Source organism: Accipiter gentilis, chromosome 15, assembly GCF_929443795.1.
Source record: "Accipiter gentilis chromosome 15, bAccGen1.1, whole genome shotgun sequence".
NCBI lineage: Eukaryota > Metazoa > Chordata > Aves > Accipitriformes > Accipitridae > Astur > Astur gentilis.
Genome location: NC_064894.1, coordinates 21716942 through 21735743, shown reverse-complemented (window position 1 = coordinate 21735743; position 18802 = coordinate 21716942). Strand labels below are relative to the sequence as shown.

The following is an 18802-nucleotide window of genomic DNA, read 5'->3' as shown; positions in this document are numbered from 1 at the left end:
ACAACTACACCCAACAATCCTACAATCCTAAAGGTGACACCAAATTACACAGTGGTTACATTTAGAATCATTAAACTGCATATGCAGCTGAGTTGTGTCATCGTGTAGGGGAAGACATTCAACTGACAGACACTTGCATTCCTAAATCACTTGTTGCCTTTGAAAATGGTGATTTTTTTCTTTTCTTTTTTTTAAAGCTTAGTTACATCTTTCACTCTGAAGTGCAAGCTATGCAAGTTAGGAAAAATCTTCCTCCTGGTCTGTACAGTGCACCTATTGCAATGGAACAACAACCTAACAGAATATGTTTGCCAATTCTTTGTTGTATTAATCTGCACAAATACTGTATTTTGCCAATTACAGAAATGTTAAACAACTAGAAAAAAAAAATAATCACAGTAACATAACCTTTTACAACATAGATATTAAATCTATTTTCTTAGCTTTGTTATGCTGTAGTATGTTTGCTAATGGTTAGTAACCCAAATTCCCTTGCTCTGTTTTCCAGCTCAAACTGAAAACATGACCTTATTTAAATTACTTTAAAAATAATAAACCCCATGGATTCATCTAGCCCCATATCCTCTAATAGTGGCCAGAAGCAGCTGTGTAGGGTGAATATAGGAATAGCATATGCATATGGCAATACTTTGCTGATATACTTTCCCAGGTAACAGTGACTTGTTGCTCATGAACTTCCATGCATTTCTGTACTAACCCTTTTGCATTTAACACATCTTTAGCTTACCCATTCACAAAATCAGTTTTATAGATAGACTTTCCTATCATGTTAAGGCACTATGTTCATCGGTACTTGGCAGCTGGATGAAAGGGTATATTTAATTACCTAATGAAAAGACTATAGGATTCACGAAACAAAGTTATTCAACCTTAGTAAAGAAAAGGCTGGGATGTGTTTGAGTACACTACGAAGTCAGTACTCCCAGAAGAGGGCAGTAGTTGCTACACACAAGTGAGAGGAAGACTGTAAAAGATAATGCTGTGAGGAAGACTGGATCTCCTTACTCCCTTAGGACCTTAGATTACATATGATGTACACTGTTATTTAAATTATTTATGCCAACTCAAGATTCAAGCAAAACTGTCACAATTGCCATTTTTTAAACAAAATTTTAAAAGGGAAGTGAAGAAAGAGGACTGGCAGAGGGTGATTTTTCTAAGGCATAATGAACACTAACCTTTATGTGTAAACACAGAAAAGAAGCTACTCTGATGGGGTAAGACAGACTTACATTTGCATGATTGCTAGTTTATGATATTGAGATTTTAAAATCAAGTTAATATGTATATTTTATTTTTAAAAGTATTTTCATCTGAACTTCAGATATACATACAACTGCTGAGAAAAGGGATAAGGAAAAATAAGTGTTTTATAAGCACTTTGTTGAGTTCAAATTATCAGATCTGACCATCCAAAAAGCTCTCTAGAATTTGTCAAGGACAATTATAAACTGAATTTACTTGTCAACAACCAGCTCCTTAGAATCGACTATCGTGGCAATCTTTCATTCACACAGTAACTCAATGAAAAAATTAACTAATTATGTTTTGCAACAATCTAACTCCATTGGTAAATGCATCCCTCATTGTATACATGGAGAACCTGACAGGAAGAAAATAATTAAAGGTCACAAAGAATGGGGGAAGTTAACATTAACAATAAAATTCAGGAACTGTATGTCGGTATTCTGCTTGGTGCCTCTCCCAGCCTTCTCTCCGGTTACATATGTTCATTTTATGGGGCCTTAGAAAAGATGGTATGATAACAAACACTTTGATAAAAAACAAGCATAGTTCTCCTAGGCGATTACACTGGAGAAGCACATTTACAGGACTCCATTCTAGTGAGCAGGTAATTACTTCCAAGCCATGACAAAAGCTACCATGTGCCATACTGCCACATAAACCCTGGTGTGTCAGATCTTCTCATTTTGCTCTGAAGCAACTGAAATAGATCAATATAATCTCATGCAGCATTTTTTGGTTTGTTTTCCACGTGTTCACATAGCCAGTAAAGCAAAAAACCTAAGTCTATGAATTTGGTATTAACTAAATTAGCTAAAACTTGGATTTTCCTCAACTGAGAAACTATGATTTAAAAATCGATGCACGCAATAATGTAACAAGATGCTTTCTACCAAGTCAACTGCATGTCACATCAGCATTGCATACAATATATTCTCTGTATTTTATTTTTATAAACATTAATGGACAACCAGTAATTACCAATATCTGATGCATTATTTTAGACAGAAATAACTCCTTATATTCTTGATGTGAAAAAATCTGATGCTAACACATGAAACAAGAAACAAAAGACTGTAATACTAGAAAGGCACCAACTCTATCTCCCAAGGTCCTCAAGTATTAACTACAAAAGCAGCTATTTTAAAAATTCTACTTGAAGCTAGGAGATGTTTCAAATGGTATGAAGTTACCAGCTGCTGATTTGCTATTTTCATCTATTATATATTGGCTGATATTTCATGAAATCATGTGATTCCAAAGTGGAAAATGTTTTCGTATTTCCCTTTAAAACAGAATTTTAATTTTATTTCAAAGGAAACATCACTGAATTTGAAGAAGTTTTACAGGCTGTTCATATGAATATTGTATTACAAACATTACTAAGTAAATAATTTGAACAATTTCAAACACAACTCCTTAATCCTATACCAACAAATGTAGCACTTTAGGTCTGGATGTTTATCGCTCTGGACTGCACTGTAACGCTTACCCAAGACCAGACCAGAAGACATATTGTCACAACAATATAAAAGCAGAGTCATTTGGGTGATAAGCTATTTCTCCAACATAACAAAAGCATCCATCTTTTCACACATTGACTCTTGCAAAACTTCTTCTTTCTGGAACCATTAAGGGTTATGGATAGCCTAAGAAATCAATTCACCAAGTTTTGAGTACAATGTTGTCCACTAATGTTGCAACGATTATTGAGAACCACATGAGCAGTGGTATATGTCAGTTTCAGAAAACTCCAGAAAATAATATTGCCACTCCAAGATAATACTGCAACAATTCAGTGTAATAAAAAATAACTTCCCCCAAAACCTGATTCCCTCCATTACACTCATTTATCCCTCTACCTTAAATTAAATAATATTTTTGGAATTCTGAACCAAATGTAACAGAGGAAATAAGTTTAACCAAAGTTGCATTAACTAAATTAAATTAGACTATATTTTGAGTTGTTCTGTCAGAAGACGTTGACAACGTAAACTTTTTCACACACACACACAAAAAAATATTGTTGTCTTGTATTTACTGGACAGGAAGCATGTAAAGAAAAGTCTGAATAGAGTTGATATCCACCTTCCACTAGAAAACTAGTTTTCATCTTGAAACTTTCCCATTCTGAATGGATGCCCCAAACTGACTTCATATGAAGTCAGTCATATGCATGTGTGTGTGTGAATGAATATTTATTCGTAAAAGTTTCACTATGAATTATTATTACAGTAATAAGGACTGTATTTCTGAGAGTTACAGATCTTGCTCCTCAAGGTAGACTTTCCTTTAGCAGTGGCTCAGTGAGAAGTTATAGTGCTTCCATGCTGTGGACCAGGAATGTCAAATTTGGAAGAAACGGTGCTTGGGATCAGGGAAATGCCTTATACACATCCTGTGAAACCCCACTCAAATCCAAGGAAGCCACAAGCCTTGGAAAAACACAGTCTGAACTCACTGCACTGACTGGTAGTAGGCTAAGTATTGCCTACTCCCAAAAGCACGAGGGGGCTGAGTGCAGGTCATCCCCTCGAGATGGACTGGGCATGTTCCCCTGTCGGCCGCTGACCTTGTTCACTGCACCTGCAGGTTGGAGGCTCCGCTACTTCCTTCACTGTTCCAACTGTGTGAATGGGCATGGTGCTTTTTTTTTTTTTTAAAGTCTCAATCGCTCTGTAGACTCTGGTTTTCATTATACCTTCTTCTGCTAGATTTAGCAGCCCATTAATACCTGGGGGTTTTTTTCCTGTGGAAATAGCTGTACATTATAAAACTATCTTCCAGTCCTCTTTTTGATAAGCTGAACAAATTGAACTGTAAGTCTGTCATGTGAGGGCACAAATTCTCCAGCTGAAATGACTTGTGGCTTTTTCAACAGTGTCTTCAAGTTTTTCAATGTCTTTTCTAAAATTCTGATGTCAAAAACACACCTAACATTCTGCCATCAATCTGAGATGTTTTCAAAATTATCTTTCTACCCTCCTATTTATTTCCAGTCTACCCAACCCAGATGAAATTAGGTCTAAATGCTCTAACACTGGACCAAAAGCTCCTTTTGAGCTGCTTGTCCATTACAACACTTAAATCTATTTCCAAGTCACTGTGCCTAGGACACAGTCTCCTCCTCCTGTGGGTATGACTTGTGTTCCAAATTTCTAGAGGTAAAATTCTGTGTTTGCTTAGATTTAAAAAAGCCAAAAAAACCCAAACCCTTTCCCTCCTCCCCAAAATCTCAGTTCTGCTGAGAAATAAATGGCACACAGCATCCTCGCTTTCATTGCTCCTCCCCCCCCCTACACACAGCTCTCTTTGTATTTACAGCAAACTTGTATTAGCATTTATGTTATATTCAAAACTGCTGGGGAGAATAACTACTGTACTGGGCTTAATATAAAAATATACTCATTAGAAATGCTACACTCAACAACAATCCTTCAGTAATAATTCTTTTTGTAAGTTAGTTAACTAACTTATCCATCCATTTAACAAATACTTTCTTGACACTGCATAACGCCAATTTCTTAGTAAGAACAGCATCTACAAAACTCAACCTTTTCCACAAAATCAGGGAGGCTGGAATTAATTTCATTTCCATTCTTTAGTTATCCACTGTGTGAATCCAGAACCAGCTTCTCCATTACCCTTTCTGGACTAAAATCTGACCGACAGCCTGCAGTTATATGGGTCATCATGCTTGCGTAGATTTTACTTGTTTATTTTTTAATATTGGCAAATAGCAGCATTCTTCTAGTGCCGTGGAATTTCTCTTGCACTCCAACATTTCTCAAAAATAAAAAGGTAGTTAGAGATCTCAGCCTAGTTTTCCAGGACTCCAATGACTCAAAAGGTATTTGCAGGCTATTTTTAACATATACTAACTTTTAACAGACTGAAAGTTATTTTATTACCCTTTAGTGAAACAAGTATTTCACTCTGCTTCACCTAGAAAAGTATTTTTTGCAAAACTTTTTCCACATCATTATTAAAAGTTCACCCATCTTCAACTAAGAATAAGCCAGTAACGTTCAGATAATACAAACCATATCAAAACTCCCATTTTACTTAACAACAAGCCTTACACCTGAGCAGACATAATATTTGCCCATAACCTTTAGTTTCTCTTTAATTTTCCTGCAATTCTCAATATAGAATGAATGGCAACTAGTTATTTGATTCTGTCAAATTCTGTCAGTGACACAGGACATACTTGTACTACCTTCTTCCTCAAAAAGTCCATTCTGGGTTTTGTTGTTGTTGTTTACACTTCCCTTTCCAGTTAGTTTTGGTCATACTTCCCTTTTGCTTTTGAAAATTACTTTTCCTGAACATTTAAATATGTAATTTCACTGTTCAGAAGTATCTTTTGGTTACACTGAATGTTAGAAAATTATGGAGAAGATTGTCCCTACGCAACACAAATTTCTAGATTAATTCATCACTGTAAGTTCCCATAAAGCTGCTCAAACCAAACGACCTTGTACTGGCTGCAGTACATTTTATGCTAGAAAATTATCATTTGCAATTTTCAGGCTAATTACATTTCACCATTTCCTGCATTTCATCTACAGCATAAGCTTCTCATATAATGGTATTTTTTCTTTATATGCTTTTTATAGCCAGCTGCTTAAGAAGCAATGTACCTCATTCTCTGTTTGCAACAGACCCCTATGAGTACCACCCTCTTGGGTTTGTTAATTAGCAGACTGATTGATATGTATTCAAGATCCTTGTATGTATTAACTTTAAGGCAGGTACCAGTGTCTTTAATGTTGCATACCATCCTCCAGCTCTTTTAGCTACTGTCTTTAAGTAGGCTGTAAGCACTGATTTCACATTCTTGTTTTATGAATTGTCCCATGAGATTTCAATATCATCAATTATATCTCATTTTCTCAATTTCTCATTAATGAGAATTTCCCATTTATCATGCTTGTCACCAGGTCTTATAATTGATACAAACCCAACTGCAAATCTTGTTTTCAATTCTGTCAGAAGTTTAATTGGCTCCTATAGCACCAACTTCAAATTGCATTTATCTACCTAGGATGCTTTGCTTGGGCTGTCAGTTAAGCCCCTTCCTGGTTGATACAGGCTCCGCCTAGGAAGATTCCCCACCCCGCATCCTTTCACACAGTCTGGCTTCCCTTGGGACTTTGTCCCCATGTCCTACACAAAGAAACCTGCAGATTCACTCTAGCCAAATCCAACAAATTCCCCTCCAGTATTTTCTTTTAGGGATCTTCCTTTTCATTACATCTTTCTCAGCCTTCCAGTTTCCTTTTTCTTAATAGTTGCACTCATGATGCCTGTCAACCTTTCTAACATTTGGCACCACAAGCAGTACCAAATACCTTGTAGCTATGTCTCCTACCCATTTCTGCTTTATCCCTCCACAAATAGTTCCCACTATTAGCCAGCTTACTTGAATATTTCTGAATGACTTTATACTTCCTGTGATGTTCAATGTCTCCTGACTTCGGGGGGTTTTCTGGCTACAAACCACCAGTGCACACTTCTGGATCTTACCTACTTCTTCTGTGGCATCAGTGGGAATGACTTCCCATTCTGACTGTTAAAAAGAGATACTGCATGTACAAATTTTTCCATCAAAAAGTTGAAAGATTTCACGAAAAGAAGGAACATGGCTTCATGGTTTGACAACTGAATTTTTCTTTTGCCTTTTAGCAGATTTTAATGGCAACAGGGTGGGCAAACAGAGCAACACAGCAGGCAAGGTCTTAAATGCAGCTTATACCAATAGGAACTTTTACTATTGCTATGGAGCCCTATAAAGGTTTACATTCATGAAAAAATCCATATTAAAGGCAACTTAAGCCGTTCATCCAAATTTAATGGACAATTCTGAAGTTCATGACTATATTTCTCTATCGATGAAGTGAGCACAGTGATACCACCTTACCAATACACTAACGTGTTATTTATGAAGGTACATCAGTGATCTGAAGGGAAAATTCATGGCAAAATAAATAATTGTATATAACAATTAAAGGTAGAAACAAATGGAGGCATATGCAAAGAAGCTATGTGATGACTGAGGAAGCTGTTAAAGAAAAACATTTATTGTCTGCTGTGTTGTTTTAGTTTTAAGCATGTGATTATTCCATTAGAGACTATCATAACACATCTGCAGAAGGTATCTGAATTGAGACAGCATGACTCCCCAAGCCCTGTGTGATCAGCATAAGAACACTACTGTTAAATGATGTTTAACATTTCATATGGATTCTCTTTACTTGTTCTGAGCACCAGCCAAGCATCTCAGCTCTGTGGGGTCTGAACCACACATAATTCTTCAACCAGATCAGAAACTTCAGACCCAAAGTAGTGGCCACTGCCATGTGAGGTACCGGAGCACTTCTCCTTAGAAACAATTTATCATCCCATTTAAGTACATAAAGCATTTACTGGACTAAAGAATTTCACAAGTGTTTGCTGAAAACAGGCACAATGAAGAATAGGACTCAAAACTTTCAGTGGAAAAGCAAGCTGTTCTACCTATGACATACCTCCATTCTCACAAATAGCTAAGTGGTTTTGTCGGAAACTAACAACCAACAAAGCCTAAAACCTACAGTTTGAAACACAACCAGTGACATTTCTGTTCAAATAGTTATCAACTTGGTAGCTACAAGGAAGTGAAAACAATGTCATAACCAAAGGACTGGTCAGCATCCTGAATCAAAGGTGCTATCAGCCCAGTTTAGAGTTGTGATCATTTAACAGTAACTTCAGGCGTGAGCAGAGAGGTCACCGAAGTACTATGCAACTTCTGGGGGACTGTCTTCAAACCCACTGGAGGTCATACACAAAGAGAGCTTTCCAGGAATCATACCCCACGTGTTTAGCAGAGAATTTGGCAGTATTTAGCAAAATTTGGCAAATTTTGAGAAGGCCTGGGACTAAACAGCACCTACACAGCTAGTCACAACTAAGGCATGCAACAACAGCTTTACTCTAGTGGTGCCAGCATTACTACTCCTTTGCTTGAGTATCAACTTAAACCCCAGATTTTAAAAACAGTATTTGAACGCTATTTACATATGTTATGGTATGTTGTGACCACTAACATACTAGCAATGATGTTAGCCCAGGCACATACCGTGTTAGGATTTTTGAAGACAATCTGTGATGTACTTAAGAGTGAATTTACTGTATCATTAAAAAGAAAATTAGTATTGTTCTTTTGGGGAGTTCATTTTTTTTCTCCTGTTAAATTCAAAATCTTTCTGCCAAGTTAAAAAAAGCCCGTTTAATTTAGTACAACTTGTGAAAATACCGAGTTTTTGTGTTTGGGGTTTGTTAGGGTTTTTTTTAAACTGTGAAAAGTCTGAGCGTTAACTGATCTAGATTTGACTGGGTACTCACTCTGTCGCACAGCTCTTCAAACGTGAAGTCTGCAATGGTTCCACACGCTTTATTCAGCCTCAGCTCTCTGCCTTGCACTTTTAGAATCCTTGGTCTAGTTACTATGGGAACATGAACAAAGACTCAATCTTCTCTGGATAATTACTATAAAATTCATCTCTTACAGATAGGAAATGCATAGCTTGATGAATAATAGCACATGATTCAACACATAAATTAGACAAAATGCTGATACAATGACTGCCACTTGAGTGTGGCATCAACCCATATACAGCAATGGAACTTATTAATTGGTCAGTGGAGATTGGGCATTGTGTTCTAAATGTATTCTCTTTCAAGAGAAATTAACTTACGTACAATCATTTTGTTTCTGAGCCAGCTCATCAAACAACTTATCCATGACAGCCTCCACATCAGCTTCACTTGTGCTACAGTGAAAAGAATAATAGAATATGAAATTAATAACACTTGAAGCCAACATCAAACAGCTGCCTGAGCCTGCTTAGCTTTTTGCCCATAAAAAAAAGAGAACAGGATGTTATGCTCTAAATACAAACATTAGATTTAGAATACACTTAAAAGTAGAGAATATTAACTCTCAGGTAGATGATTCTGCCTTATTTGCATACACTGAAAGACTTTTGTGTTTTAAGCTGTTTCCAGTAATGAGGCAATACAGGCAGAGCAGATCCATTAACACTATGTGTACACAATGAGAAAAAAGGCTTCTGGCTCTATCTTGCATGCAAAATAAGAGCAAATAGACAAGCCAAGGCAGTCAAGCACCTAAAGAAGTATCCTTTGAAATTTCTGAGAGGCGACTTCGTGAAATTAAATATTGGAGCAGCTTTCAGGGTGTTGTGGGGAGGGAATCAAGTCAACTGATTGTATTGATCAGACAATTTGCAAAATTAAACTACGAAATTGAAAATACCAGCATGATCTCCCCATTAGTAATTTTATCAGTTTCCCCCGCTCTGTCCCCAATGCTATTCGGGAAAAGATCAACCACAGACAGTGAAAATGCAAAATATCTGTGCTGAGAGCTGAAGTAAAGTTTATATTCATCTTCTGGTTGCCCCAAGAACTATAAATCAGCATGATCAGAAAATATTTTTTGTCACTGAAATGGTTAGAGGGCGAGCCTTTCTGTGTTTCATTCTTAAAGAAGATAGATAGTATTTCTAACTGTTTGTTTTTTCTCAGCTAGCTTGAAAGCTGAGAATAGTAAATTAATGCTACGGTAGACAATAAACTAGAACTAGGATATAAAACACTTCACCGAAGTTTGTATAATCTCATTTGGTGTGAAAAGTCTACTTTTACAGATCATGGATGCACTCAAGTTGCATTGCTTCACACAGTTCTAGACCTCCTCTAAATGACAAGTGATGATTAGCACCTTACACAATTACTTTCCTGTTCATTAGGCCTTAAGCACCCTAAAAATGTTAACAACAGAACTGAAATAACTACTTTTTAGCTCAAGCTTAACGATAACGAACCTTGCAGATACAAATAATTTGGATAAAAAAAACTCTACAAACTTCTGCAAGTGCCATTTCAAACACTTCAAAAACCTTTTCTGAAAAGGAGATTACATAAAATTGTAACTTCAAAAAAAGAAGTTTATCTCAACATTGATACTTTTGTGCTGCTTTCCTCTGACAAAACAACAAATGAAAAGGAACAGATAAAAACAGAAAAAAAAGCCATAAAAGGGGGAAAGAGTGCATATATGTTGGAGAGTATGCATGTAACTATTAAAAAGTTTGATGTAAAGGCTACAAGAAGAAACAGCTGAATAGGATGCTTAGGTGGATATTTGCACCTAAATGCCAAGAAAGTTTGTTTTGAAAACAGACACGGAAGACTGAGATCACAGAAGCTGTGTTGATCAGAAATCTTGTAATTGTGTTATACTGATTCCTTTCAGATGAGTATGAAACAGCTTTAAACAACCCTTAGTTGCATATTTTAAATGAAGAAAAAACTACACAAATTATGAAGCATCAAGAGATTTTTTTTTAAAATGCCATGATGATACTATCACCATTAATGGGGAATGTAAACATGTTGGACAAGAACATTTTCTTTTGGGGGCAAGACTGGTAAATAAATTTCAAATATCTGAAGCAAAATACTGTATAGTACCTAATATTAAAACAAAACAGAACAAAAAAATCCCCACATACTGTGCTAGTTCTTCAGGGTTGAAAGCTCCAATGAACAAGTTTGAATGAAAGAGATTCCCTCAGAAAAAAAAAGGATGATAAAATAAGTATCTTATCTCCATTGGTAGCTACAGGATTTTTTCAATTTTTTTTTTTCCCCACTGCCTCCTAATGATTTATACGACAAGCTCTAGAAGTAACCAACACCTTTCCAATGAAAGAACATGAGACAGACTTATCACCAATTTCTGCCATTCACTCAATCACAAGATTTACCGCAGAACACCATGAAATACTTTGGCTGGGTACTACTCCTGGGACTTGTTCATATTTCTTCTCTGTCAGCTGATGCCATAGGCACCACGTTTGGCCTTTTACCTGCTAGAAAGCATGCATGTGCTTTTCCTTTCTTCAGAGTACGGACAGTGAGAAAAGAATATGGTAGGTGCTCTCCGCAATTATCAAACAGAAAGTCACAAAGTGCAACGGGTGCAATAAGCTGGGCCGTAAGAAGACAGCTATGTAGGCATCGGAACAAGAGGCACGATGAGCAATGCCAAGATAACAGTGGTAGCTTCAAACAGTACTTCCAAGCAGACAGCGCAAAACTTTAAGAAAGTGGAGTCAGGCAAGAATATAGAACAAGAATTACTTTTCTTGACTTCATACAGTCACGTTTTGTTTGAAGATCCAGAACCTGCATTTGCCCTGTCTTTCATATATAAAATTCTGTCATTTCCTTCCAGAAGCAGAAAGAATTACCTGTTGTAATTCTACTAAGCAGTACTCCTCCTTCTGGACAAACTACTACAATTTCTAACTTGATAATAAAGTGATATGGACATACTTCATTTCAAATATCTGATACATCAATGAAAATACTGCACCTTTCTTAATGGAAACATGATTTTTAAATCAATATTGTATGTTGGTTTGAAAGATACAACAGTTATAAATCTCATTTTAACTTATTATTGTCTACCTTGCTCAGGTTGTTATTGATTAAATAATACTGTAAGAAAAAATACGAAATAGAAAAATGTCTGTAATGAAAAGGTTTCAAAGTATTTTAAAAAAAAAAAAGAGAGGATGTTTCTATTAGGCAGATATATGCTGCAACCATAAGTACACTGTGAATGTATTTTTAAATATATTTATTTGCAAATATAGAATAAAGTGCTAAAGAAATTTTGTCATGATAAACAGACACAATCTGTCAAAATAGGAGGGTGTTGGGTTGCTTTTTTTTAAATCCACAGCACTGGAAACACCCAACATTAAATGAATCCTTGTCATTGGATTCTATAAATACTTAATTACTTAAATACAATAAGGATGTTCTTCTATTATAAGAGAATTGTGCAATCTCTTACAAGAGGATATTCATTACTTTCTAACCATCTGTCACTTCAGTTCTCCAAACACCACACCTCCCCAAAAAATCTAATTAGTTTTTATTCACTCACACATTATAAATGATGCTAGTGTCGATACTGAAAATGTAGTTTAATGAAGTTAATATCAAGGCATAATGGAAGGCGGTTTGCTGAACAAAATGGACCAGAAGGCAAAGAAAGGAAAAGTCACACTCTGCTAATTCTACTATACATTTTTCATTTCCTATTGACTAGGAAATTACTGGCTAATAAGAAGGAAAAAGAGGACAAATACCATATCATAGATAAACTTACAGGTAGTAAAGTTTTCCAGCAGCAGGAAGCACTCGTTTCCTGTAGTCTATTCCAGAATCAAGCTGGATTGTGCTGCAGTATTTCTACAGAGACAAAAAAAAAAAAAAAAAAAAAAAGCTTTCCTCAAACCAAAGCTGTATTTACTATTGTCTGTGTTAGAGAGAAGACACACTGCTGTGATAAACCATCAGCATGAATTTCATGTGCAAAACTGAAATTCAAGATCACAAAATCGAAGTCTCCTTTACATTTATGAAAGCAAAGAAATAAGCTGGAAATCATTCACATATTCGAAACAAAAAAGTAACCATTTTCAAAAGTCCATCAACTGGAAAATTAATATAGATTGGAAGCACACGAAATGAAATGACAGTGGATATTACTCATTCTCTCTGGGTAGTGCTTTGTTGGGGGAGCGTGTAAAAATAATTATTTTCACATTAAAGAATATACATTTAGACACAGAAAATTAGGACCAATAAAACTTTAAACAGACTACAATCAAATTCTAGCAACAGAGACAACTGAAACTACTTCTACTTTATAAGCTAAAAATAATTTTATCTTTTCCTTCTACTAAGAAGATAAAAAATTTTGTGAGTCGAACATCAAATGTATGAACCAAGTCTTGCTGCAAGATCGACTGAAGCATAAGGGGGAATAAACAAAGCTCTATCTATATCAAAAAGATTTTGTTTCATTTTTGTGATGTCTCAATTGACTCAGAAAAGGATCTTCTTTTCTTTTTCCCTTTAAACAACCTGTAAGATTCCCAGTGTGATAGATGTCCCTGAGTAGTCACAATAACTACTTCTGTTAGAAAACTCAAAACCAGCTGTACTGAAGGGTGCTTTTTTTGATTCAAGGCCTGAGACTGAGAGCAAAATTCTTCCTAACCTCAGTGGGATCTAGATTTTACACCCTCTGGGGCAAAGGGAATAGCTCTGCTTATCTGTTATTACTACTGCCAACATATACAACTTCTGGGTGTCATACAGCTAGAAGCAAAAGAAGCTATAAAAGAAAGGGCAGAAAAGTTTTAATATTTTAGAAAATATACCTCTATCAATAATTTAATTAGAGCAATAAAACTTTTTTTAATAGGTAATTCAACACCATTAAAATTCTGTGGATTGCTAGAATCCATTAAATTAATCTACTTCTTCACTGCACTATGAACTATTAGTTTATCTTTAATACTCTCGTGAAGCGTTTCATATTCTGTGTGTCAAATTTGTCAAAGCCTCCTTGAGGCCATTCAAATAACAAAATTAGAAATGTCAAATCTCATTTCTAGCAACTACATTGCAGGAAAAAAACCCCTTCAATTTTAGAAGAACTATCATCAGTGATTTAAGGAACAATGGCCCTTTTGAACGAATGTGTTGCATAGGACTTATAGATTACAAATATCTGCAGGAGTGACTATGATGACTCATTGCACTAATTTTTTTTACCCTTGGCTATTACTGAAGGCTCTATACCTATTTTAAACCTCCAACTTCACTGCAAAGATATACAGCTGAAGAAAGAAGGGGAAAAAAAATCATCCTGAAAGCACAGAATCCCAGGAAAATCCATGTATCTTTAATTCCGGTAAGTGAAAAAGCCATGCTAATCAAATCATTATCTTGGGCTAAGGCTACTGCAAACACAATAGCATTGGTGCTACAATATTATTACAATCTATTCCCTTTCTTTTTGTGAAAGCTTACAAAGAAAGAGAATAACAGAACAGAAGAAAAAAGTTCCAGAGGCATGTAATAATATGCACAAGGGAGGGAGGATGTTTAAGCTTTTCTTCAGCATCAGTCTGGCAGTCAATCTAGAAGGAAGATTCCTGAAATTTCACAGCAAAGCTGGTATACTTAGCTTTTCTTTGCCAGGCACTGATGCTCAGCATCCTTCTGCCTAATGTTTTATTTTTTCAAAGTAGTAGATTAGCTCAGGTACTATTTTCTTCATGTTAGTAGGGGGGAGGAAAAAAACCCAACCACAACACATTATTACTACAGCTATGCAGAATATGAGATTATTTAGATTAACTTTAAATACTCAGACATTTAGTAACACTGTTTATCATTTTGGCTTTTTTTCCTGGAAACAACAGATAGGAAATTTGGCATGAATTCAGCCTCATCTCTTTGGCCTTCAAGGTGGGTTTACAAACTCTACTGCTCTCTCAGGGTGTCGTGTTGCATACAGAGTGAACACACAACTACATATACTTAAAAGTGTGGTATGGTTATGGTAGGGCTGAAAGAAAAAAAAAAAGGGCACCTGAACACTGTAGCTGTTGTAAATTTATTGTGCTGATATTTACAGCAGTGTTTGTGGCTCAGCTGCTAATGACTGCTGAGTACAGCAGACATTCTGTGCACTCAAATACAGACTGATACTGGGCTATATTATGCAGGCTTGCTGAAATATAAATCAGCACGTGGTGCTACAGTATTTTAGTCCACTTGTGTTCTGCTTACAAATTTATCACTCCTTAAATGCACTGACAGTCTTTTATGACTCCATGATTTAACATTGAACTGAATGAGTTTTGGAGCTAAGAACCGTAGATGTAAATAGTACCAATATAGCTATGAAGTAGATTAATTTCTCCTGTCTTCCTTCCCTTTTCTCTTTCTTCAGAGTAATTAGTATTACCACTATTCAGGAAAAATCGCTATCATTAGTGACACTAGTTAAGAAGAGCTTGTGTGCTCAAAAGCTTATTTACGTTTTTAGGCCCTTTTTAAGCTACAAACAGTTGCCTAAATGAAAGATATTTCTTTTCCCTATAAACCCTGTCTTGTATGTATGTCTACAATAACGTACTACTACTGATTCTAGTGTGATATAACATTACACAGTTTATTTCAAAAACATGTTAGATATTCTGGGCTATAGGACCTTTCAGCCAGAAAGGCAATAGCAGCATCCCGTTCAGAGATGTATAAAATACAGTTATTACAGTCCTTTCTTAGGAGGCAAAAGTCAACTGAACCAAACATGAACAAAATGGAAAACCAGAATTCTGATATACAGCAGTTTTCTGTAACACACGATATAAGCATAACAGTAGGAGCCAGTTAACAGAAACATAGGGATACTTAGTCCTTTGGAAAACATTTGGCCTTTTACTATCCTGCTCCTTGAATTTTCCCAATTAATTTCAAATTTTGGTTTGGGTTTGGGGTTTTTTTGCTTAATTCTGTCCCATCTTTCAAATGCAGTTCTGCCTCTTACTTTTCAAACCAGCATTCTCAGTCAAATTCTAGTTTATATTTTTACTTTGAATGTCTAGCATATTTTTCATCCATTACTGTCTCAAGAACCACTGACTTGGACCTTGAAGCCAGTTTCTTCCCCCCCTCCCTGCGTGTTTTTTTGTTTTGTTTTGGGTTGTTTTGGCCTCTCCAGACTGATGCTCAGTTCAGGAAGGTACTCCAGCCATTTAGAGCCCATGTTCTAAACAAAAATAAAACAGCCATGAGAATTTCCTAACCCTTCTACAGGTTCACCTGAATAAGTATCTACCGCTGTTTATCATTAATTATTTCTACTGAGACACTTCAAAGCTCACTCACATCTATTCTGTTAGACACTGTATTCATAAAATGGATGGCCCCTGCTATTAAAACAAAACATTATGATCTGTGTAGCAACATGTTCCCAGAAAACATTCCTTTAAAACATGATTGCTGTTGTTAGATTATAACCTTTGTAGGGTAGGAACAACCTTCTCCTTACATGACTATATGACAGTAGAGCATAGATCTATAGGTGCTACTGGAATATAACGTAACAAAAAAAAAATAATCAAACAGAAGTGTGAATAAAGAAATCAACCATTAAATGATAATGTGGAAGAAATTAACGCCAACAAAATGGCATACAAACATGCACTGGTGTGGGCAATGCTATTTATGCAAGCTGAGCTCTATGCAGTAGAGAAGAGAAAGGGTGTCATAGCAGTACCAGTGAACTGAAAAGGTGGTAATGGGAGGTTTGTTTGCACCACCAGGCAATAACAACAGCATTTCTCCTCCAAGTTAAGAATGTACGGGTGGAGACAGTTCTAAAGGGGGATTCAGCACATGGTCACCTTTACTCAAAGCCAGAGTCAGAAAGGTCACAGAGAAGCTATGTGCTGAGTAGAGATCCAAAAGTTTTTCCTTTTGGGGTCTCCTTTGTAGACAAGGGTACCCACCACAGTTCTTTTGTTTCTACACACGTAAATATTCACTTATCTGCTTCACAGTTTTTTCAAGAGAAATGCTTTAAATGTTAAAAAGACAGCATATCATCAGAATGTATAATAGAAGAAAATAAAGCACACCAAAATATTGTAAACATTCAAGCAAAACACTTAAAATAGTAGATTTACAAAAATGAAAAGCAGATACATGGTTGCACAGTATGGAAATATAAAAACTGCTCACAACTGTAAGAATGAAATACTGAACCTCAGAGAGGGTGCATATGCGAGTACCACCTTCTCTCACCTTCAGAGGTGTCAACGACATTATACTCCTGCATCACGGAACTAGAAAATCAGTACTATCATTTACAAACTCTGCAAGTTTGGGGGCGGGGGGCAGGGGAGGTAGATCTTTTTGCAGCCTGGGGAAAAACCCTACTAAGATTACATGTAGAAGTTCTAGTTTCTTTCTTCGTCTTTGGACTAACTTCTCCAGCACTGGACTGATTAAACCCTACAGATATGATTGCATCCTCACACTCACTAATCACCACTACGGAATCCTAATCAACAGCCAAAGAACTAACTGGAGTGCTCAGATTGTTAGTACTTAATTGTCAAAGCCACGACTGTAACTATTGGTTTCCATTTTTTAAGATGGAGTTTTAAACTTTCAGATTTCATTTACTTGGGCTAAACTTCTACTTTTCTTTTGAAATAAATACTTAAAATTGAAGCTACAGTTAGTCTAGTCTGTTCTTGCGGAACCATCTACAGTTTCCAACAGATTTGCTATTCTATTGAGATGTTTCAAGTCTGACTTACCCTATTCAATTCAAATGCATGAAATTAATTAGTCATACAATTTATTTTGAAGTCATTTATGTATTTATGTGTACAAAGAACAAATACAATTACAGAATTGAAAACGCAATTAGGAACTTAAAAATAAAGCATGATCATGCACTCATTTCCACTGAAGTGGCATAAAAACTTTTTATTCCAGAAGGAAAAAAAGACACAGCCTCAAGGCTCAACTCGAGACAAAAGACCTAAAACAACAACTTTCAGATAGAATAGATAAAATCAGACTTTCAGTATACCTACTGTAGAAAGGTATTGAATATAGAGTAATATAAATACATTCTTCTTTCTTGTAAGCTCCTCTAATATTCCTTTGTTGCTGCAATCAAGAACGGTAGCTATTAAAATGTTTCACTGCTGAAGAAATTAAAGTACATGACATGATAGATCCTTAAGTAGAGGAACAAAGGTTTCAGAAAATCTCAAAAGGCAACTACATAACTACATAACCAGCAAGTTCAAGACATGTGTTTCCCATGTATCAAAAAAACTGAAATGCTAATACATGGGCTTGTGTACATTTAGTACATGAGACATTGTACTAAATACCATGTGTCCCTATGAGCTCAAATATTGTGATCAGCTCATGACCCTTGATAATGCAGGTTGAGCAGGTATTTCTTAACCTTACTGGAGACCACTGTAAGTCAACCCAGTTGACATTCTCTGCTCTGAATTTTAATGGCATTAAAAAAGGAAACCCAAAAACCAACATACAAACTCATACAAATCACCCTGTCAGCCCACAGGGTAGGACAAACCCTATCAGAGGACCTCCAGGGAAGGTATAGGGGAACAAAGATTTGAGAGTGCTTCACCTTGGGATGATCATTACCTTAATTCCCACACCTGCTGAGTTTCCTCAGCCTTTCACACTTGGGTCAAAACAGACACCTGGATATGCAGCAGCAGCACTGCATCTGCAGTATCAAATACACCTTCCACACAAGCAGAGTATCATCCTATCCCCAGGCATGCAAAGCTGCACAAGTAATACTCTTGGCCTCTGGTATAGTTCTTAACAAGCATATTAGAACACCTACTATTAATAACCAACGCCTAACTGAGAAGTGCAACTTCTGACCACTCTTTCTGAGCAAAAGGAATCATAATTTCCACATAGGTATCACATTCCCTTTTCAAACCCATCCTCAGCGTCTAACTCTTTGTATTAGCTTACATACAACCCTCCCCCCCATTAAAAAACACCCCACACCCGTCCT

At 36.2% G+C, this 18802-nt stretch overlaps 1 protein-coding gene across 2 annotated transcripts in view; it reads right to left on the bottom strand.

The window, feature by feature from the left end:
• The window catches only part of AFG1L (AFG1 like ATPase), a 71066-nt gene that overhangs the window by 14775 nt on the left and 37489 nt on the right, over positions 1-18802 (bottom strand). The window contains exons 8-10 of one of the 2 annotated variants that reach the window (XM_049818145.1): positions 12521-12603; positions 9013-9083; positions 8656-8756 (exon numbers count right to left, since the gene is read on the bottom strand). The exons of the other annotated variant lie outside the window; for it this stretch is intronic. Of the exons in view, the coding sequence (XP_049674102.1) occupies positions 8656-8756; positions 9013-9083; positions 12521-12603 (255 nt within the window). The remainder of the gene's footprint in view (positions 1-8655; positions 8757-9012; positions 9084-12520; positions 12604-18802) is intronic. 2 annotated transcript variants of the gene reach the window in all.